The following is a 23,825-nucleotide window of genomic DNA, read 5'->3' on the forward strand; positions in this document are numbered from 1 at the left end:
CATACAATACTTGTGAGTTGTACCATCATATGTGGAACACCGTGAGTCTACGCTACTTTTGATTAGTACCCCAACATGACAAATACCATGGTTCTACTTTACTAGCGACATGTACCATTATGAGGGGCCGTTGACCTGGAGATTGGGCCCCTTTAGACAATAAGCATCATCATCATCATCACGATTGTGCTTTAGAAGTGGTACCTTGGTCAGTAATACTATTTTTTATGATAGTTTTTGGGTCGGATCCACTGATTGTTTTTAATTCATATCCATCCATTCATTCTTCATGACATTTTTTATTTTGGTCAGTGGATGATTTCGAACTTTTAATTTGTCATTTCATTTCATACCTTTAGGGGCCGATGACCTAGAAGTTAGGCCCCTTTAAACAACAAGCATCATCGTCGTCATCATCATCATCATGGCCTGAAACTGGTATTGGTTTGTACAGTACTATTGAAATTAATTAGATAAAGGTATTTTTCACAATTTTCCCAGTGATTGGCAACTGTGTGCTCTACATATTGCTTATTCTTAGGTCCCATACTCTCGATGTATTCTTTGCACTGTTATTCGTTGGTAATTAATCTACGTGACAATTGTTTTAGGTTAAAGGGGTATGTAGTTTTGTGTGTGCTACTTTTGGTGAACTGGGATGTTTCCTTATGTGATTACTAGTACCCATATCTTCAATGCATACAACTCCCAGGAAGCGTAGTGTGATTGTAGTATTATCTCAGAATACTTCCATAACACAAAGAGAGTTAGCTACTAAATTTGGTGTCAGTGTAGGCACTATAAAGAATTATTCAGTGGCACAAACAGACTGGCTCAATTGCATCAAAGGAAAAGCAAACTGTGGCAGGAAGAATAAAACAATGCCAACTCATGAACATTTTCTTCTCAGAAAAAGCAAATCAAACCCCAGGCACACTGCTGTGGACTTGGCTTGCAAACTGGGGGAAAGGGGAGTGAATCTGCACATTCCTAATGTTTGTCATAGACCTCTGGCATCTGGAAAGGAGGCATCTCCAAAAACCGTTAAATATAGTTAATGGGACATTAAAAACAATAACATTATTATTATTATTATTATTATTATTATTATTATTATTATTATTATCATCATCTTCATCATAGGAACCCCTCCAGCGTGCCGGGTAGGACGAGTCTTCGCCATCGTTGTCTGTCCAGAAATGCCTCCTCTCTCACCACAGACTTCCAATCCTTTCCAGGCTTGCACGTGGTTGTTCTCGCATCGGGCATTCACTTTACATGTCCATGCCATGTTAGCCTTGAAGTCCTTAGCTTTGCTTCTGTCGAGTCCACTTTCAGTTCTATTTTGATGCCATAATTCCTTACATTGTCCTGCAAGTGTTTTGGAGAATAGTTCATAGAAACTTCATTTCACTTGCCTGCAGTTTACTAACTTCTCTCGCTTTCACTGTACATGTTTCTAGACTGTATGTGAGAATGGGAACAAATTATGATATATCTTGGTTTTCATGGGCACCTTGTTTTACGTAGAAGTTGGAACTTCTAGCAACTCTGTTTACTGTTTTTTAATCTGCAGTACCCCAGCTGGAAATCATGCTGCCTAGGTATTTGAATCCCTGTACACATTGAATGTTTTCACCTTCAACCTTGATGTGGCAGCCAGTATCATTCATTTTCAGAGCAACAGTTTTTTTGTGCTGTGATACTGTTTGAGCTTGGTTACCCATTCATCCAGTCTAGTTTGTACCTCTACCCCTGTCTCTCCCCAGGTGGCTACATCATCAGCAAACACCAGTGTGTGTAGTTCTCCATCTCGTTCTCTTTTCAGGTTTTTAAGAATGTTGTCCATGAAAGTAATGAATAGGAATGGTGAGTGTGTGCTCCCTTGTTGGACACCCTGTGTGGTATTAAACCATTCTAAATGGCCATCCCTAACATGCACACAACTGCTACAGTTACAGTACAGCATCTGAACCTTGCCTAGAGATATTCAGGCATTCCCAGTTCTCTTAGGCACTTTCATATTACTGGTTTAGGCATCTTATCATATGCCTTTTCTAGGTCTAAGAATACTATAGTTAGGTCTTTCCCCCTCTCTCAGTGTTGTTTCATTAACATTTTTATGATGAGATCAGATCTGGTGTTGTTCTATTGGCTCTGATCCCATGCTGTTCTTCTTCCAGGAATATTCTGAGAATATTCTATTCTACTGTAATATAAATGAGATTTTGAATTTTCCAGACCATAATCTTGGCTACCATCTACAATGATTCCTTCAGAATATCTACTTTTATCATGTCTTGAGTCCAGAACAGGGGTTCTTCTTGTTTTTCTGTTGATTGCCACAATATCTGCTCTTCGATGACTGTTATTCTCAGATACACAATGTACTTCTTCATACATTTTCCATTCAGCTTTTCGATGGGATATAGAGATGTAAGAACATATGCTGTGGTGACAAGTGTTACAAAATAGCACATGACTGAATGTCTCGCTTTCTTCACAACAATTTTTTTTTGTCAGCTTCTCCCAGGTATTGAATATACTGTTGATATATATATATATGATATTAGCGTTTGTTCAGTCAAAACAAAATAACATTTCTCACTCTGTAAGTTGATGTATTTTGACCCCTTTCTTCTTATGTGGTAAAATACACCAAGCATCATAAAGATTTCATCCACATCTGTTTATGGAACATTTGTCCTGATTTCTTCATATTACCACCTCTTACTGTACTGTTCACTATTGTTTGGTGAATTATCTTCAGGTTGGTTACACAATATATACTTTGTTACTCCTTGTTCTTATTGGTAGTTTGTTGTGGATAGATTTTATGATCTCGTCATTTAACCTTTCTTTGATGCACGGTACCTTTCTATAATTAAAAAAATCTTATATCTGTGACAGATGCTAAAGTCCCCATAGATTATTAAGATATAATTTGTAGATTGCAGCAGAAAGATTTTGATTTATTAAGGAATATTTGTAGAAATAGCTTTTAAGTTGATCATGTTTTAATCCTGAAAAGTCAAGGACAAACAATGTAAAAATATTATTGACAGAAGGTAGAACAAGAAATCCTACACAAAATAAATGCATAATTGTGGGTGTCTCAGTTCAAGCTGCTCATGCTCAAATTCTTATGCCCAGAATTTGTGATACACATACGTTTTCCTGTATTGCTAACAAGGAGTATCACAGAAATATATTTCACCCCACAAGAAGTATCTTAGTTTATCTTTTAAGTGTGCCTGTAAATAATTTTAACATTCAGCTATATCTTTAAGGTTTTAAACTAATCACAGAGCATGCTTGTTGGTCATGATGATTAAGGTGTCAAGTCTTCATGGTCTGACACTGTGGTTAACTGGTTCGCATCCCGTCGGTGGATGTTGGCTGGCAGGTAATTTTAACATTCAGCTGTATCTTTCAGGTTTTAAACTAATCACAGAGCATGCTTGTTGGGCATGATTATTACGGTGTCAAGTCTATGGTTTGACACTGTGTTTAGCTTGTTCATGTCCTGTTCATGGAAAAAAAATCCACCATCACAATGTTGGCTGGCAGGGTGGAAGTGGTGGTATTTTCTAATCACTAGATTGTGTGCCAAAAGCGTGGGTTAAATTTCAAACTTCTCTGCACAGCTCATATTGAGTGAGGGAATATGATGCTGTTTATGTCGATTTGTACGTCAGATGGGATCAACAGACCACTTGATGTTATATAAGGTTTCATCCTCTTTTTATAATAATAATATCATGTGGCTGTTGCTAACGTGGTGTAGCCCTTGAGGGTGGGCGGCATTTGCCGTGTATAGGAAACTGCGTGTTGTTATGGTGGTGGACATTTTATGTGTAGTGGATGAGTTCCCAGGGGTGTTGGAAACAACATAAACATCCAGTCCCCTAGACAAGGGAATTAACCATTTGTGGTTAAAATCTCTGTCCCGGCTGGGAATCGAACCCGGACCCCTCTGAGCCGAAAGCCTCTATGATGACTATTCAGCCAAAGAGCTGTACACCCTCTCCTCATCTCACTATCATAATCATCACACACCCAGATGCACAAGTCATGGGCATAAAGTACCAAGACCTGTAACTGGTCTCTCCAGTGGCATCACATCATCTTTGGCTACTGTACTTCAATAAGAATTAACATTTCTAGAGTCTGCATAATTTATTTTATGGAGCATGTTATAATTAAACACAGTCTTTCTCTTTACTGAAATATATTATAATTAATTTTCATAAACTTGTATACTTTCATTTGCTGTGTTTGATTGCTATCATAGAATTATCCATAGAGATCTAATGAACCTAGATAGATACATTTAAATAATGCGTGTGTAAGTCAAGTTTGAATTTTATTAGTTTCAGTATTAGAATTATCAGACCCTTGTTTCAACTTCTTTAAAGCAAAAATTGCCACATTTAATCAGAAATTTTATAAGTTGTGAGTAGTCTTATAACTCAATCTTCTTCTTCTTCTTCTTCTTTTTTTTTTACAAGTTGCTTTACGTCACACTGGCACAGATAGGTCTTATGGTGACGATGGGTCAGGAGATGGATAGGAGTGGGAACGAAGTGTCCTTGGCCTTAATTAAGGTACAGCCTCTGCTTTTGTCTGGTGTGAAAATGGGAAACCATGGAAAACCATCTTCAGGGCTTCCGACAGTTGGGTCTGAACCCACTATCTCCCGAATACTGGATACTGGCCGCACTTAAGCGACTGCAGCTATTGATCTCGGTACTCAATCCTTTAGTCCTGCTGTAAATGATAGTACATTTTCTAACTGTACCTTAATGATATTTGGTGAGTTAAATAGTCGGTAAAATGCATGTAGAGATCATTCCTCATTCTTGCAGATTTTTTGCTCAGAATAAATTTTTTGTGAAAATTAACATGAGAAATAATGGTGCATTATCTTCTTTAGATAAACATAGTCAAGATGGAGCAGTTCATCTGCATTTATCATTAATTTGAGAACTATGTTCTTTATATATTGTTTTCTTTGTTATTTCTTTGAACTAGTTTTCTTATTTCACTATCATAAGTGAAGACAGGAAACAGTGAGACGAGAGGGACCATTATATTCATGAGGCTTGAATTTTATTAAGCTTGTTAATTTAACAAAATCTAGAGAAAAATAGGAAAAGAAATATATTAAGTTGCTGTTTTCTAAAAGACACAATAAAGTAGAGTTGAAGATTCATTTTTGGAAATGAATTGTAGAATTATTTGACGTGAAGATAATCAAGAAAGAAGGGTTTTCATTATTTTTCTAATTCATGACATCACATGGTATTAACATCTGTGGTGGATTTTGGTTTCAGAAATTGTGCACAAAAGACATAAGAAGACCCAGCTGAAGGCAGCGAAGAAATAGCCAAGGATGAAATTTCAAAGGCAGAGGTATCAGGTGATTACAAATAATTTTTTGTAATGTGGACCTTTTGCTTTTTAAATTAGTTCTTCGTTATTGTTTAGTAGACTTAGAATTCTACAAAAAACTATGTGTATCAGAGTTGGGTATCAACGATGTCAAACATGTCAAGATCTCCTAAGACATTAGAATGATCCTAAGGTCTGAGGATATCAAAAAATGGTGCCAATTGCAAACCCATGGAAAAAATATGGCTCTATATTGGGAATGTGCCCCTGTAAACAGATGGCTGGATGTGCTAAGTTGGGCTCATCAGTTGGTAAATAGCACACCTACGCATGGCTAGTGCATACCGTGGAGGCCACTGCATAGGCTACTTGGAGCCACCGGCAGTGCCAATGCACTCTGGGGTGAAACGCTGGCAATCATATATTGGTACCGTAGTACTGTTCGTTAAAAGTGAGAAAATGTGCGGTTTTTCATTTGATGGAGTATTTTATATGATAACATTGCTTTTAATCGCCACATTCCTACTGATGTCTTTGTAATGATCCATATTGACTTCAGTTAGGAAAACCACAAAGTCAGTTCTTTCTGAGAATCCCATAGTGAAGCACGGGTACATCAGTTAGTCAGTCATACAGTAAAGTAGGGAATGCACAGTACTGAGTTGGGACATGGGATTTAAATAAAGTGTTTTAAAGGGTGTATTATTTATGAAAAAAAGAATAAATAGTATTATATGAATTTAAAGTCTTTTATCAGAATGGAACTTAAAACAAGGACCACAATACAGAGATATTGGTGTAGTCTACATAAAATAAACACACGGTAATTAATAATTGATTAGAACGAATACCTACTAAACTTAATTACTTGTTTTTATAAAGTGTAGTTAGGCTACATTCTTCATCCATGTTTACACTCCATCCATTTTCAACTGAGTCACTTCCCTCATTGGAAATATTACATCCTTTCTGTGAAACTGGCTGTGATTGGTAAAAAGCATGATAGACATTAAGTATATTTCCATCACATAACAACATTAGGTCTTTCTTCTTTTGAACCGAGATACACCATTTTTGTCTATAGACAGGAGTAATTAGGAGTGTTCCAGTTGACCTTCCCCCTCTCCCCCTTGTCGGCGTCTAATTTGAATGCAATTCAAGTCTTCAAACTCAAGTAGAATACAGTATACTTCTGGCCCTTTTAAACTAAAACACTCATTTCATTCCATTTGACTGATTTGCCTTTATAATTTACTGTGTACTTGCTACTCATTTCCTCACTTAATTTCTTGAAAGTAATGAAATTCTTTGTAGTTCATCTCTCTGACCTGATATGGTGTCCCTGTTTTCTTGGCACATTGTATGATTCCAGTCTGCTGTGTAGGCCTATACACTGGACAAGATTTTTTTTTTTTTTTTGCATGGTTGGCTGAATTACACATGATAAATTTCATTATACCATAACATTTCTCCCATTCTTGCCACACCCTCCAAGCCAGCTCCTGACCAGTCACCTGACGTTAGCTGTCAGTCAACAGGAAGGCGAGGCAGTACACATTCTAATGAGACCAGCAGGGAAGTGAGGACCTGACATCTTGTTAGAATTAATTTATGCGATCAAAATTCTTCAGTATTACTTAACACACTAGTCAGTTTCTTACTTTCACTCTTTTTTTTTTTTTTTACTCCCGTAACATCCATTATCACCGGAGTCATATAATTCAGGAAATCCATATTGAGCTATATTTTCAAGGAGTTTCCCCTGCTTTTCAGTCTACTTTCAAACAGAGAGAGTAGAATAGCACAATATATAGACATAGTTTCATCCACCACGGAATATCATGTGTGTTTACAAACTTTTTATCAATTCACCATGTGTTTTTAATTCAATGTGTATCTTGACAATTTATATACAACTACGCTGAAGATGTTTCTTAATAGGAAACGAAACATGTCATTGTGATCAAAAGTCATCCATGACAACGTAATAAATTGTATGCATAGAAAGGTGGAAAGTTCTTGACTTAAATTAGATAGCATCAGTGCGGATACCTAATAATGAAGTTTATCACATTTAATGTGTATGTAACTGAAAACTCCATTTTTGGTACAAAATGTTTCCTAATTTATTTACTGTAGTATGACACTTTAACCACACCCGGGTGACTGGAGTGGGACATTGTTGATGATGATGATGATGGTGATGAGAATGACACTTTGTATGGTATACTTTGTCCTAAGGTGTGCTTTCTGCCAGACTATAATCTTAGAATGAGTTTAGTAATGTAATTCAATAATATTGCATAATATAGTATTGAAAAAGGTGGACCATACAGCATTAATTTAATAATTATTATTGTGCTTAACACTGAAAAACTGACACATTTCAGCAGTGCACATGACACATTCTCCCACCTGAATGTTACCTTGTGCAGCTGTGTGCTAGTTCCCCTGATATTGTGGCAAGTACACGATAACCTCTCTGATAGTGATCACTTCCCGATACTTCTAATGCTCTTGAAACAAAGACAGTCCGAAGTACGCAAGCACTAGTTACTTCGGCAGGCAAATTGGCCAGAATTTTCAAAACGTTCAGTGATAGCCGATGGTACGCTGTAATCTGTTGATGACCATATTTGTTCCATCGGTGGAATTCCATGATGGCCAGCCATATTACATTTAAGAGTCTGCATGCTAAGGTCCGTTTTTTGTTTCGAGAAAGTAAGAACGGTACGTGGGAAAAGTATGTGTCTTCCATGATGGCTCCTACTCCGTCATTACAAGTGTGGACAATACTGTAGCATATTGTCGAAGTGAAGAACTTGCCCTCAGTCCCGAGAATCTCCATCAGTGGACATTTGATTGCAATTCCTTCAGCCATTGCACATCACATTGCATCACCTTTTGCAGATACGACCCTGCATTTCTGCCTTTTAAGCACGAAGCAGAGGTGCACCATCTCTCCTTTACCTCTAGTGTTTCCTCTTCCTATAACGTACCTTTCATGGAGTCACTGTTCCTGGACTGGACAAAATCCACCATCAAATGCCTGAAACATTTGAGTGACCGATGTCTCAAGGATATCCTAACCCTGTTCAATAGAATATGAAGTGAGGGAGTGTTTGCATCTCAATAGCATGAGGGAATTGTGATACCAATTCCCAGGCCAATATGTGTTACGAATGGCCCATGTAAGCTATTTGAGAGGATGGTGAACCGGCGACTTGGGTTGGCCGTTAAAGAGACAGGTCTCGTTATAAACTACCAGTGTGGTTTTCGCTCTCATTGGTCTGCCACCAGTCACCTGGTCAGACTGGAGAGGCCTTTCTCTGGAAGGAACACCTAGTCGCCATATTTTTTGACCTTGAAAGGGCTTATGACACTACTTGGCGATATGGGATAATTTCCACACTAACAGTGGGAATTTCAGGGAAATTTACTAATGTTTATTGTAGGGTTGGGCAGACCGGAACATTCACTTGTTCCGCAACATTAGGAGCTTGAGGTGGAGTGTTTCGGTACAGAGTGCCGAGACACGGGACACAGGACACAGGACTGTAACTGCGTCCTAGAGAGAACTTCGAGAGGCAACAGGACATGCTCCGCTTCAGCTGGAATGTGCCTGAACGGAACGTGCTGTGCCAAGGCCGCACTAGATAGATTAGTTGGCCTTGGCTGTCCGCCTGGCGATACCAGCTGTGTGCCGCCCTGTGTTGGAGTGTCAGCATTTTTTCATCCAGTTATATCTTTAATTCCAAAGCGATGACCCGTGTTTTTCTTGGGCTTAAAAGTTTCCTTAAAGTCCAAAACTAATTTTTAACATCAATCCCTGAGAAAGTGTTGAGGGAAATTTTCGAGATATTGAAGAAAGTAAATGTAAGTTGAGAGGGAATGCAGGCGAAGCAGCTAAAGCAGTGCAGCGCAGAGCAGATTTTTGTAATCCACACAAATCATTGCACCATCGCAAGTTGACAGACAGGGCAGGACAGAGCAGAGCAGGCCGGTTCTGCACCTACTTCCGCCTACCACGCGCAGTCTTCGAAATACAGTTTCCTGCGCACGTGTCACGCAGTTAGTTAAGAAATGGAGGAGAAAATTACCACAGCCATTCAGTCTCACCATGTTTTGTAGGTACTATGTGAATCATGTGGACTGCAATGCAGTATGTATGTATGTATGTATGTATGTATGTATGTATGTATGTATGTTCGTGAGAAAATGGCTGAACAGAATTTAATGAAAATCGGTATGTAAATTCGGGGAATAAGGCACTACAGTCTAGGCTATAAATAATTTTATTCACGCTGCGTAACAAGATAGTTTAGAGAAAGGCCTAAAATGTAATCCACCGAGCAAGTGGCCGTGCGGTTAGGGTCGCGCCTCTGTGAGCTTGCATTCGGGAGATAGTGGGTTCGAACCCCACTGTCGGCAGCCCTGAAGATGGTTTTCCGTGGTTTCCTATTTTCACACTAGGCAAATGCTGGGGCTGTACCTTCATTAAGGCCACGCCCGCTACCTTCCCAATCTTCCACCCTTCTTCCGTCGCCGAAAACCTTCGATATGTTAGTGCGACATTAAACAAACAGCAAACAAAAGAATGTAATCCTCATATATCTATGAAACAATCCGTGACCCAAGTTCTCGCAACATATAGAATTTAAGACAAAGATCTAATGCTGATTATGGAGAGCATCATCGCCGACTCCGTCGCCGTCATCCATCATCACATTTATGTGAAGAGATAAATACCGAAAATCATTTATCATGTCTTGTCAAATATAAATGCAAACGCGTTCACAACAGATTGTCAATGTTGATTGATTTTAGTATCTTGTGTCTTGTGACAACTAGATGAAAATATAGCAGTACATTTGTAAATACATATTTTTCCCTCTCCCCCACTGTGATCCTATTAATGAATTTACCATGCAAGTTGGTCGTGCGGTTAGGATCGCCTTGCTATGAGCTTGCATTCAGGAGATAGGGGGTTCGAACCCCACTGTCGGCAACCGTGAAGATAGTTTTCTGTGGTTTCCCATTTTCACACCAGGCTAATGCTGGGGGGGGGGTTGTACCTTAATTAAAGCCTCGGTCGCTTCCTTCCCATTCCTATTCCATCATTGCCATAAGACCTATCTGTGTCGGTGCGACGTAAAAGATATAAAAAGTAATCATGAATTAAATTCTTTGCTTAGTCCATATGAACGCCGAGCATCGGTAACATAGAAATATTGTTCAGTCTTGTAAACTGGTGAAGGTGGTTGTTTTTATTGCGATTGTCTTAAGCTGAATAACCGCGTTGCCATGAGCACAAGGGAAATTGTGAAGATGACTAACAAAATGAGAAAAATCGCGAATGCTTGAAGAAAAAGAAAAAAAGAGCCTCTTTATACTGGATGCCCCAGTATCACAGAGTCTAAAGAAAACATGTTATTTCTGAAAACCGACGAGACCCTGCGTGGCAATGTGCGTTCACATCCACTTTGCAATTTCGTAAGCTTTGCGCTGTTCTGCTCTGCTCTTTCCTGCTCTGCGGCCAACTGCTTCTCAATGTGCGCCCGGCCTAACAGCACGAAAGTACAACAATGTATTCATCCAGTTATATTTTTAATTCCAAAGCGACGACCCATATTTTTCTTGGGCTTAAAAGTTTCCTTAAGGTCCAAATTAATGTTTAACGTCAATCCCCGAGGAAGTGTTGAGGGATATTTTCGAGATATTAATTACTCACTAATTACTCACAATACAGGCCAATACATTCAACTGGTAAAAATATTCTTGAATTGGTTAGTTTTAAACAACTGCACTGCCATTGTAAACGTGCTATGTGTATTTTATATTGACTGGAAATATCTTAACCTAAAACAGCCTTTAATGTGATTATTGGGCGCGAATTTCAGTGTTCCGACTGTTCGTTCACGTTCCCTGCAGCTTTATGCTGTACATGGCCATAACTACACACAGGCACACACCACACAGCACGTTTCGTACAGGCACACTCCCAGTTCCCACTGGCGCGGAGCACGTAATGTTGCCTCTCGAAGTTCTCTCTACACTGCGCAGTTACAGTCCCGCGTCCCGTGCGCCCGCTGCACAGTTCAGCTAGTAGGCGAAGGGCAGTGCATAGTGGCGCTTCTGATGGGACAGCGAGTCAGTGTCTCCGGCTCGCTTGAGAATGTTTCGGAACAATTGACACTCGGTGCTCTGGAACAGCGGAACATAACTGTGCACCGGCACCTTGTGCCGAAACAGGGACATAGTGCCCAACCCTAGTTTATTGAGAACCTCATGCCCCTCCATCTTCTTTGAGTCCAAGTAGGGAATGCTTTTTCTCATTATTATGTTCAAGAAAATGGAGTTCCACAGGGATCTGTATGAGTGTCACGCTGTTTGCAATTGCCATCAAGAGCATAGTTTCCACTGCTGGGCCCGCAGTTGTTCCAACGCTGTATGTAGACGATTTAGCTCTACATTACAGCTCCAGAAGGATGGCGGTTGCTGAGAGCAGCTAAAGGAAGCCATTAACTGAGTAGACAATTGGGCCCTGCAACGTGGCTTTCAATTTTCAGCTGAGAAAACCTCAGTTGTACACTTCTGTCGACATCGGCTTGTGCATTCTGAACCTGAACTCCTCTTGCTAAACAGTGTCTTACCAGTGATAGACATCAGCAGGCTCCTGGGTCTCCATTTTGCTGAACCTTTTAGATGGTGTTCACCATAATGGAGTTTGACTGGCAGTGGGAGCTTTCTGTACTAGCTCCATTCCCTGCCTACTCGCTGAGGCGGGAGCTCCACCTTTACAAATAAGGAGGCAGCAAATACTCCTCACGTACGGTACCAAAATTCATGAAATGTCACTACATCTTTTTGTAGGCAATATCACCAGAGGTACCAAAGCCAGTCAAATGCCACATGGCCAGTTGGGATTCAAATTGATAGCTTGTGTCATTAATTCAATGTAGCTGTCGGCGGTTGTCTTGAGCGGACTGCTAGCGAAGTACCTCCGTGGTTAGTTTCACTACCAGATATACGGCTCGATCTACTCCATGGATCCAAGATGAACACAGATGTCTTTGTTCATAGGAAGTATTTCCAGGACTTCGTTCACCAGTATCCGGCCGCACGACATGTCTTCAGGGATGGTTCCAGAATCTGAGAAAATGTGGGTTGTTCTTTCGTCTCCGATAATGTTCACATGAAGTGTGTCTGTGTCTAGTGTTTGTAATGTGTATACTGTGGAGCTTTTTGCTACCTTAGTTCTGCAGTTTGCACTGGGTGACAAAAGTAACCACTTTCTTGTGTGTACCAACTCGTCAAGTTCTCTGCAGTCTATTGACCCTTTTTTCCTGCAGCACCCATTGGTACAGCAGATTTGTGACCCTCCAGCCAGATTGTGTGATGTTGGCACAAGAATCACTTTTGCATAGCTTCGAAGCCACGTTAGAATAAATTAACTTGTGGATGAAGCAGCAAAAGAAGCGGTACTTTTAACCCCGTAGACCTGTGAATGTACCAGCTAGTGATATTTGTTCTCAGCTATGTCAAACCATCTTGATGTCCTAGGAATTGGCAAGGCTAGCTATCCGAACTCCCAACAGGCAGAGAGCAATTAAGAAGAAAACTACCGCGTAGCAGTCCTCTTTCCGGCCTTCACAGAGAGAGGCCGTTGTTTTGTGTAGGCTGAGGACAGGTCGTGGAAGATCTGCGCACTCTTACCTCTTCAAGAGGGAAGACTCTCCAGTGTGTTCTTATGATGCCAATTTCACCGGGGCCAACATCCTCACAGAGTGCGCCGATCTCTCTGGCCTAAGACAGAACTTTTGAGAAATGAACTCATAGTAGCCGACCGCGTGACTACTGCTGATCTCATCATTTGCTTTATGTGTGAGAGTGGATTAATCAAGGATATGTAAATATTAAGTGTGCTGTTACTGTTACTCAGGGAGCATACGTTCCTTTTTGATGCATTTGTGACGTAATACAATATTTTTGTTTTATTTTAAAATTCATTTTCAAATTCCTATGTTGAATAAATAGTTTTGTTTTATTTTAAAATTATTTCCCACTTAATTTGTTCAGAGAGTATGAATAAAATAAAGGAAAAAATGGGAATCATTTAAAGAGATGTTCACAAAAATGATCAAGTTTTGTTGAGATCATCAGCATGCCACTCTTTGGGATCAAATATTGTGAGGAATTTAAAGCAAACTTTGAGTTCCATCTGTGCTGAACATTTTGTTTTTCATTTTCTTTAATATTAGAATCCTCTTTTATATTCCATGTATACAACCTGTTAGTCAGCTTTCATTTCCTTTCAATCCATGTGGTATTTCTATACTAAACTTTTTAAATTTTATTTTAATTCGAAAGAAATTAGAATCCTCTTTCATATTGTCTGTATAGCGTATACCTACTCATTTTTCATTTTCATTCAATCTCAATGGTATTTAGTGAGTTTAAGAAAAAATTAGTTTCAGTTTGTATGACGTCCTGCCATTTTTCTCTTAAGCATTCATCTAAGACGAATGTCAATCACAATTATAAAGCTGGATTTCCCACCTAATCAATAAAGGTACTATCAATACAGGGCTAATGAAGCTAATAAACTACGATAAGATGAATGTCTTCTACATGAATTCCAAGTTCCATGTCTAAAAGCAAATCACTATGAACACCTCTGTCATGGTTGTTGAACATACTTTTAAGGAGACGACCAAATGGTCACTAGCACTTGTGAGGCATTACTTTATGTCATTGTCCATCCTAGCACTTGTCGAGGTGGCTGCCAAGGTAAGGAAAGTGTTTTATTTTGTATAGGGTCTCACCATTGACTGTGATGGAAGGAGCAACCTCATTAGAGTTAGCTGCAGGTTGGTAAAGATTTTGTGTTGTATTAAACTTTATAAACTGAAACTACTGTATCCTTTGTTAACTGCATTCAGAACAGTTTGTAAGTCATCCTCTGTATCGGCTAGAATAGTACTGTCATCTTTGTGTTAAGAGTTCAGTAACAATTCAGCATTAAATCTGTATACAGTTTCCATGCCTGCCGGCCTCACAGTGTAGGGGTAGCATGCGCGCCTCTTACCTGGAGGTCCCGGGTTTGATTCCCGGCCAGGTCAGAGATTTTCACCTGGACCTGAGTGCTGATTTGAGGTCCACTCAGTCTACGTGATTATAATTGAGGAGCTCTCTGACCGTGAGATGGCGGCCTCGGTCTAGGAAGCCAAGAATAACTGCCGAGAAGATTTGTTGTGCTGACCACACGACACCTCATAATCTGCAGGCGTTTGGGTTGAACGGCGGTTGTTTGGTAGGCCATGGCTCTTAGGGCTGTTGCACCTTCGGGTTTGGGTGTGGTTTCTATGTCTGGAGAAGTCTTTCTGTAGGAAGTCTTTCTCCCTCCTCCTCACAAATGTAGAGAACAGATACTAGGTTTGTGATGACAAAGCTGATGGACAGATTTTTAGAACTTGTTAAATGGAAGAGTATGCAATAATTGAATAAAATGGTGTAGGGCCCATATCTAACCAGCGAAGAACTTGAAACATTATTTCTCTAGCGAGTGAGAGGAAAGAAATTAAAAACAAGAGAAAAGGTCAAGTTCCAATCAAACTGAGAATAGCAGCAGGTCCTTCAGGATTTCATTGAGCATACAGATGGCTCAAAATTGCATGAGAAGAAAAATAGGTGCCAGAAAATTATTAAAAGGGAATTATAATACCTTCTTTAAGAAAGGTGACTTACTGATGTGTGGCCTCTGGAGTGGCCTGGTGCAAGTCTTTTTATTGGATGCCCGTCTGTGATCTGAACAGTGTTCTCCCTAGGACCTTTTTGATGGGCGCACCGCCCTGCCGTTTTTACGGGCCGCCCGGCTAACATAACCTAGGTGAATGCTAATTACATAATATTTATACATATTTGAATCACTGGTTGCTCCAAATTAATTTGTACATACTGTAAAACTGTTTATTTACACGATAAATCACTTTTATCAGTATAATTGCTTCAATTACATCGGAGGTTAAATGTTTAGCTTGACTGTCATGTAGAGTAGTACTCGAGTAGTTGTCTGGATTAACGTGGAATCGCATGCGTGCATTCGATTCCGCATGACGTCACAAAACCCGTATGGCACTCCACAGCACCCGCGTGGTAAGCCCTAGTGTTAGGCCTATATGATTATGAACGAGCAGTAGTCGAACCCCACTTTTGGCAGCCCTTAAAACGGTTTTCCGTGGTTTCCCATTTTTGCATGAGGCAAATGTTGGGGCTGTACTGTAATTAAGGCCACGGTCACTTCCTTCCCACTCCTAGCTCCTTACTATCCCATTGTCGCCATAAGACGTATCTGAGTCGGTGTGATGTAAAGCAACTTGTAAATCAAATATAAAAAGAGCGAGCAGTAGAATGCTAGAAGTTCGAAATAATCAGATATCTTCTTCGTGATAATAACACTAAAATAGTTCTATTTTGCAGTTAATGTATACCTGTCTGATATTATTGTCAATACTGGGAGGATTAAAACTGAAATTTTAGCATGTTTACTTTTTGCGTAGTATTCTCCGCCCGGCTACTCATTCCTGCCACCCAGCTGACGAAAATTTCTGGGGGCTGAATATGTGCATGAATTATACCATAAACAGCAACATATGCCCTCACTCCATATGAATACTGCGGAGAGATTTGGAATTGAACCCAGGCTTTTGGCGTGTAATCCATATGCCCTCACTCCATACGAATACTGCGGAGAGATTTGGAATTGAACCCAGGCTTTTGGCGTGTAATCTAGTGATTAGAAATTGTAAACCACCACCTCTCCTCGTCTGTCGACCAACATAGTGATGGCGACATATTTTTCCCCAAACAGAAGTCAAACCTGCTAACCACAGTGTCAGACTTTTTAAAGACTTAACACTTTAACAATCTTGGCCACGAGGTGGGCAAGAAAGGAGATAAGACAATATTTAAAAATATTGAAGAAATCTTGGTTATATCTCATATTGCCAAAACAATATTAGAAACAAAGGATAATTAAGGAAAGGGTAGAATTTCAAGTAGGAGAAGAACAGGTCTGGATCAACAGGGGAGTCCATTTTAAATGTAATATGCAAAAGCATTTGGAGTATGGGAGGGAAATGGTAATTACTAAAACTAAGTGCTGTGAAGTTCCATGAATTTTGACTTTATCTTTACTGTATGATCAGTACCAACACAGCTCTCCCAGGCTAACATACCAGCACGACAAATGTGTGGTTGAATTTTTAACAGAAAACACAATGATTATAATGCGTAAACAATAATAATTGACTATTAGCCTGCCTGGTGGCCATGATCGTTAAGGCGTCACATCTGTGTGATCTGGCACTGTGGTTAGTCAATTCGAGTCCTGTTGAACATTTTCACCATCAGAATGTTGACCAGCAGGGTAGGAGCGGTGGTGGTATACAATTTCTAATCAGTAGATTGCATGCCAAAAGCCTGTATTCAATTCCAAACCTTTCTGCTGTGTTCATGTGGACTGGGGGCATGTGATGCTATTAATGGTGGTTCGTACTTATTTAATGGATGGAGACGTTAAGCCTTGAGCAGACCCCCTGGTGCTATTCGACAGGAGTAGGCTGTGTCGGCACCAGGTTTCACCCTCTCCCTTCCTACTACTATATATCAAGTCGTGCATTTCATCTCGTTAACTCCTGTGATGAGGTTGATGTCAAGAAGGCCATCTGGTCTTAAAAACTTGCTACGAAGATTCATCTCATTTCATACCCGACCCCTTAGAGCAACAGGACAAGTGTTAGACATACATACAATAAGAAATGGCTATTAGAACATTGTAATTTAAAGTTTGAAACAATTTATATTCATATAGAGACAACATCTATGCCTGCAGTATCTGCTGGGTGGATTGAGTAGCTCAGTAGTTGCAGTTGCCGGGCCCAAGCCCAGAAAAAAGAGGAGGGTTGGCTTAAAGCCGTAAAATTACAGCCAGAAAATAAACATCTTGAGGCAATAAAGGATACGACGGTTCCACATGTTAGTGGCGGTACCCCAACAGCATCTGTTTCACATGTTAGTGGCGGCTGAATAAATATCCTGTGGGGCTAACAACTGTAGTTGTAAATCGGAACTTGCTCCACTTAAGGTTGAAAACCTTTGATAGTCAGATATGGAAAAGTTTTTTAGTAAAAGAATTCCACCGTCCAACCCCTTAAGGAAGGAGAAGACTACATTGGATTCGGAGGGTAGTCGCCTAAAAGACAAGAATGAATATGAACACTCAAAAATACATAAATATAACCAAACATACACACATAGAATCAAGCATATTAACTACATTGTGACCTACAATATAAACTCCTTACTGAAAACCGGAAAACTCAAGAACTTCGCAGATGAATTAGATAGGCAAAATATTCTTGTGGTAGGTCTCCAAGAAATGAGAAATTTAACAGTAGATCCGTTTGAATCTCAAGGTTATAGAGTGTACACTGGAAAGGCAGGCCAAAGGGTCATGAAACATTGCCCCCAATTTGGTACAGGATTTATAGTAAATTTGAAAATAATAGATTCCGTAATTGATTTTAAAGCCATCTCACCGAGAATTGCAATTCTAACTTTACAAACCACAAACAAACTTTACACCATGATAAATGCTCATGCCCCTACCAATGAAAAAAATTTCCTAGCAAAAACTCTGCAAGAAGTCTATAATTACTGGGATCTCCTTGATCAGGCAATAAATATGAATAACATCAATGCTTAACTGGGCGAGGAAAAGAAATATCGAGACATAGTAGGAAAGTGGGCTCCTCATAAATATACTAACAGAATGGCCAAAGACTCATAGAAGTTTACAGAACCCATGGACTAATCTCCAAATCTATGTATTTTAAAAGAAAACCACACAAACTTAAAACTTGGAAATATCCTGACTGGACAAAAGGATACCATGTATGTATGGACAAATTCTTTCACAAGGAAATCCACAATGTCAAAGTTCTAAGGGGAACGGACACTGGTTCAGATCATTACTTAATTAAAATCAAGATTAAATTTACTCCATTAAGAAGAAAAAACAAAATAGAGTTGGAGAGAAAAGGACATACGACCCTCATCACTTAATCCAGAATGCCCAGTATCAGCAAAGAACAGGAATCACAAGACTAACAGACAAATTAGATGACCTAATACCAATTCTTAAACTGAATGCAGAAGATCTAGCTCCATTAAATCCAAGGAAAAAACATGCCTGGTGGACCTCTGATTGTGATAGAATGCATGAAAAAAGACATCAAGGTTGGTTGAAATTTCAAGCCCACAAAACAGAAGAAAATACCATGAACCTCAAGAATGTCAGAAAAGAATTCACCCAAACTATTAGAAGAATTAAGAGAAAATATAAACAAGATTTAATAAACTCTATTGAGGAAAATTATTACAAAACCAATTCTAGAGATTATTACAAAGCCTTTGGTAAACAATTGCAAAAATACACCCCCCCCCCACCTTATTGTTGAAAAATAAAGATGGAAAAATAGCGCATAACGAAAAGGAAAACACAGGAATCATAACAGAAGCATTTAACAAGCTGTTGAACAGTGACGAACCTGAAAAGCTGTTATTAATTGATACATATACTGCGATAAAAACAAAACCAGAAAATATAAACCCACCTACAGCAAAAGAAGTTGAAACAGTGCTTAAAGAAATGAAGAACTACAAAGCGTGTGGAGAAGACCACGTTTTTGCAGAGATGTGGAATATGCCAGCAGTGCAACTCAGACATCCCTCCATATGATATTACAAAATATTTGGATATAAGAAAAATTCTCGGAACACTGGACAACAGCTATAATTAATCCAATTCGTAAGAAAGATGAAAGAAGTAATCTAGACAACTATAGAGGTATTTCCGTCCTTGACTGCACGTATAAGATTTTCTCTATGATACTATATAATTGGATTAAAGAACAACTTGATCAAGAGTTAGGTGAATACCAGGGAGGCTTCAGACCTTGGAGAAGCTACTCTGAACAAATAATAACTTTGAAGCTAGTCATGGCATATTACAGAAAACAAAACAAGCCCCTTTCAATAACATTTATAGATTTCGAGAAAGCTTACTGTACAACTCCATCCACAGACCATCATTATTAAAAATTTTAAGACATTTTGGACTTCACCCAAAGCTAGTCAAATTGATTGAACTTACTCTAATACAATTTCTAAAATTAAGTTCAGAGGAGAACTTTCTGAACCATTCTTGGTAACAACTGGTTTAAGACAGGGTGACGGATTGTCGCCTCTTCTTTTTAACTGTGCACTAGAGTAAGTTATGAGGGAACGGTACAAGAACAACTCGAAGAATGTAAAAATTGGAACCCAGAAGGATAACATACATTTGAACTGTCTAGGATTTGCTGATGTTCTAGCTCTTCTGGCCAATGATATTCAGGAAACAAAACAAGAAATAAAATCTTTACGGGAAATAGCTCAAAATATTGGTTTGAAAATTTCATTTGAAAAAACAGAAATTATGCTAACTCAACTTCTGCTTGCAAACAAAATTAACCTGGGAAACCAAGAAATAGAAATTGTAGAAAAATTTAAATATTTAGGTGAAATAATCACACATAACCTGAACGAGAAACCAGCATGGCAAAATAGAATAGAGAAACTGGTTACAGCACAGCATGTTACCAAGAATACATATAATAAAAATTCTCTCTCAATAGCAACCAAATTGAAACACTATATAACAGTCACCCAGCCACAAATTACATATGAAAGTGAAACATTATTCAAAACAACAAACACAGTTGCAATACATAGAGTACTCAAGTTAGAAAGGAGAATAGTGAGGATCTGTTTAAATAAAAATTATCAAGTAAACGGAGTCTGGAGATTAGCTTCCAATGAGACTTTTTATAAAGAAATAAAGAAATAGAACTGTGACTAGCATGATGAAAAAGAAACGAATATCATTCTTAGGCTATCCAATAATACATTCACCAGAAAATAGAATCAGCAGAAAAATAATAGAAAAATAATAAAAGAGTAAGAATAATATTAGATGGATCACAGAACTTAAAGAAGATGTGAGAGAGTTGCATATTACAATAGATTTAAAATACAAAACCAATACACTCAAAATATTGAAAGATAAACACACTAGATTACAGACAAAAATCAACAAGCAGAGAATAGGAAGAGTGATTCCAGAAGCAGAAAAAAAATTACGTTCAGAAAGGATGAAACAGTATTGGGCATTGGGCTGACAAAAAGAAGAAAACCTCCATAAACCTGACTAAGTAGTCCTATGCTTGCTATAAAACATAATAGAGACAACATCATTTTATATTTTTGGCTTTATTACAATAAACCATTAACCCCCTTTGGGTGGGGGTGGTAGAATATCATTAACGGTATCCCCTGCCTGTCATAAAAGGTGAGTAAATGGGGCCACAGAGGCCCTTAACTTTGGAGCTTGGTTGGCATCCAGGGAGTCAATAGCTGATTCCTGAAATTGCTTCTACTTGTGCCACGCTCCTCACTTTCATATATCCTATGCGAGCTTCCTTTGTCAACTCGTGTTCTTTTCCAGTTGCGACAGTATTTGGTTTGCAAGACCTAGAGAGTCTTGCATTTTCATGGCTTTTGCCTTTCGTTTGGCAATACTTTCCATTTTGCGTCTGATTAGTGTTAATAGAGGATGGTTGTCCAGTTTTATTTCCTCTTAAAACACTAACCACCACCACCACCACCACCAGTGAACCATTATGTATATAGTCGCAGTTAATGATAAGAACAACTCCAACGAACAGAAAAACAATATTTGTATGCTAAAAATCTATTCCACATCACACAATGTGACTGGTAGACTATATATTAATTGCTCAACTCTCTTAACTGTTGAACGTTCTTCATCTTTCTAGAAAATTTATTATGGCAACAATTTTGTTTTAATGTTCTGCATAATACATACCAGCTTCTAGTTATATTCCCCAGTTAGTCAGGCTGGGGTACTGAAGTTGTTTGTGATGCTACATTTCTTATGCAGCTAGTCTCTGTGATGAATGGTGAAGGTGTTGCTCATGGGAACAGTTGGTGTAAACATTTTTGCAGGATTAACAGACTAATATGTAACAATACCTGCCTTTTTGAGGGAAACAATTTTGAAATTATTATTTTTATGTGCATCACAAAACTACTTACATTTGCATAACTTCATCTTATAGTTCTTGCTTCTCAATGGTATACATGAGCCAAGCACATTACATACGCCATTATTCGATACAGATTTTTAGGTCTATAGTGGCTTTTAGTATATATGCGACTCGAGCAGATATGAAGGAGCACAATATCTAGATTGGCTCAATTGAAGCATAATATGGTTATTTCTCTTTCAAATATTGCTGTTATTATCAAGTGATTTACTTTTTCTATTAAATTAGATGTTAGAAGAAAGTAAGGCTAGGAAGGTTTGACTAAAGAGTACTGATTTACGAGGGACTTGTTTAAGTACCGACAATTTTCTTTCAAAGAAACAAATTATTTTGAAAAACGTTTTATTTTATTTGGGTTCTGCACATCTTAAAACACACTTGTCATTATGGTGGACAAATTTTTGTATGCCTTTGTCACAGAATGACGATGCTCGTGACGAAAGCCACCCAATGCAGAGAGTGACGAAATTGTGTACCATCTGTCTTTGTGGAATTTTGCTTCAATTGCAAACATCAAATCATCTGTGACGACCAACGGTCGACTGTTCTGTGGGATGTCATGCACATATTAACGGTTGTCAAACAGCAATTTAGTATTTTAACTATTATGGTTTGATTTTGGTCTGTATTGGCTTAAATGAAATATACCACTGAAAATCACTGGTAAAGATTGATGTCCTCCTTGTCAGTACTATGAAAGGTTATTATGAATGGATGAAAACCATAACGGTATAAGTGACATTTAAAAAATAATGAGTTAAGTGCAGGATGTAACTCCAGAAGGATGTATCCTTTCACCAGCAAAGAGTTACAAGTGATAGCGGTCCATTAAACGTGCAATTTTTTTTTGTTGTTTTCAGTCAGTACTGATCTGCATTTAGGGCAGTCGCCCAGGTGGCAGATTCCCTATCTATTTTTTCCCTAGCCTTTTCTTAAATGATAGCAAAGAAATTGGAAACTTATTGAACATTTCCCTTGGTAAGTTATTCCAATCCCTAACTCCCCTACCTATAAACGAATATTTGCCCCAATTTGTTCTCTTGAATTTCAAATTTATCTTCATATTGTGATCTTTCCTACTTTTAAAGACACCACTCAAATTTATTCGTCTACTGATGTCCTCCCACGCCATCTCTCCACTGACAGCTCGGAACATACCACTTAATCGAGCAGCTCGTCTCCTTTCTCCCAAGTCTTCCCAGCCCAAACTTTGCAACATTTTTGTAACGCTACTCTTTTGTCGAAAATCACCCAGAAAAAATCGAGCTGCTTTTCTTTGGATTTTTCCCAATTCTTGAATCAAGTAATCCCGGTGAGGGTCCCATACACTGGAACCATACTCTAGTTGGGGTCTTACCAGAGACTTATATGCCCTCTTCTTTACATCCTTACTACAACCCCTAAATGCCCTCATAACCACGTGCAGAGATCTGTACCCTTTATTAACTGTTCCGGGGTATTTGTGGAACAGCAGAGGTGAAAGAAGGTGCTGGGATGAATAGGTCTCAACTTACGAAATGAAAGTTAATTTAAAACTTTAACAAAGGTTATATTTTCTTTTCAAGATAAATAAATCACAGAATATAACAGGTTCCACATAGCAGATCGATAAATTAAGAAGGTACAATTACAGTTGTTACAAGATTTGGGCTTCGAGCCCAATACTCATGAACCTTGAGGTATAAGCTCAACTTTACCTATCTACTATGTTCAACAAAGGGGCAGAAAACCCCAGTCAAGCCAAGAAGCACTCGCTCCCAGTTACCCAGTAAGGCCTCCTCGAGGCACACAGAAAATCAACTTTAAGAAAGAGCAACCCGCTCTCCAAATTCAAGCCTATTCAAAGGCCACACCAAACTCCACCTTTAAGCTGCCCTCCAGGCACACAAGAACAGGGGTAAAAATACCCAACCTACTGAGGCCTATTCAGTAAAGAAACAGGACAATTACATGGCCCCAAAATACCAACTTGAGTGGAGGCGTACCTTGCACTCCTAATACACCTTTTTAAAACCTATTTGGCTCTTAGGCCGCTTATGCAAGGGCTAATCCCATACTACGAAGGTGACACGATAGGAAAACTTTATTACATTGTGAAGCGAAGAAAAACGGTTATGAAAACGTAGTCACCTCAAAACAATATGAGAGGGAGCTCGAGAGGGTTAGGCACTCTCTACCTCGATTTGTAGTTAAAGAGACGGA

At 38.9% G+C, this 23,825-nt stretch overlaps 1 protein-coding gene across 4 annotated transcripts in view; it reads left to right on the forward strand.

Moving 5' to 3' along the window:
- Window positions 1-23,825, forward strand: part of CycK (cyclin K) — a 215,275-nt gene that overhangs the window by 160,248 nt on the left and 31,202 nt on the right. For 2 of the 4 annotated variants that reach the window (XR_010858551.2, XM_067136494.2), the window contains one exon: window positions 5,337-5,422. The exons of the other annotated variants lie outside the window; for them this stretch is intronic. Coding sequence is in view for 1 of the 2 variants with exons in the window: in XM_067136494.2 (XP_066992595.2) it covers window positions 5,337-5,389 (53 nt within the window). In the remaining variant the exon portion in view is untranslated. The remainder of the gene's footprint in view (window positions 1-5,336; window positions 5,423-23,825) is intronic. 4 annotated transcript variants of the gene reach the window in all.

This window comes from Anabrus simplex, chromosome 1 (genome assembly GCF_040414725.1).
Source record: "Anabrus simplex isolate iqAnaSimp1 chromosome 1, ASM4041472v1, whole genome shotgun sequence".
In the NCBI taxonomy this organism is placed as follows: domain Eukaryota; kingdom Metazoa; phylum Arthropoda; class Insecta; order Orthoptera; family Tettigoniidae; genus Anabrus; species Anabrus simplex.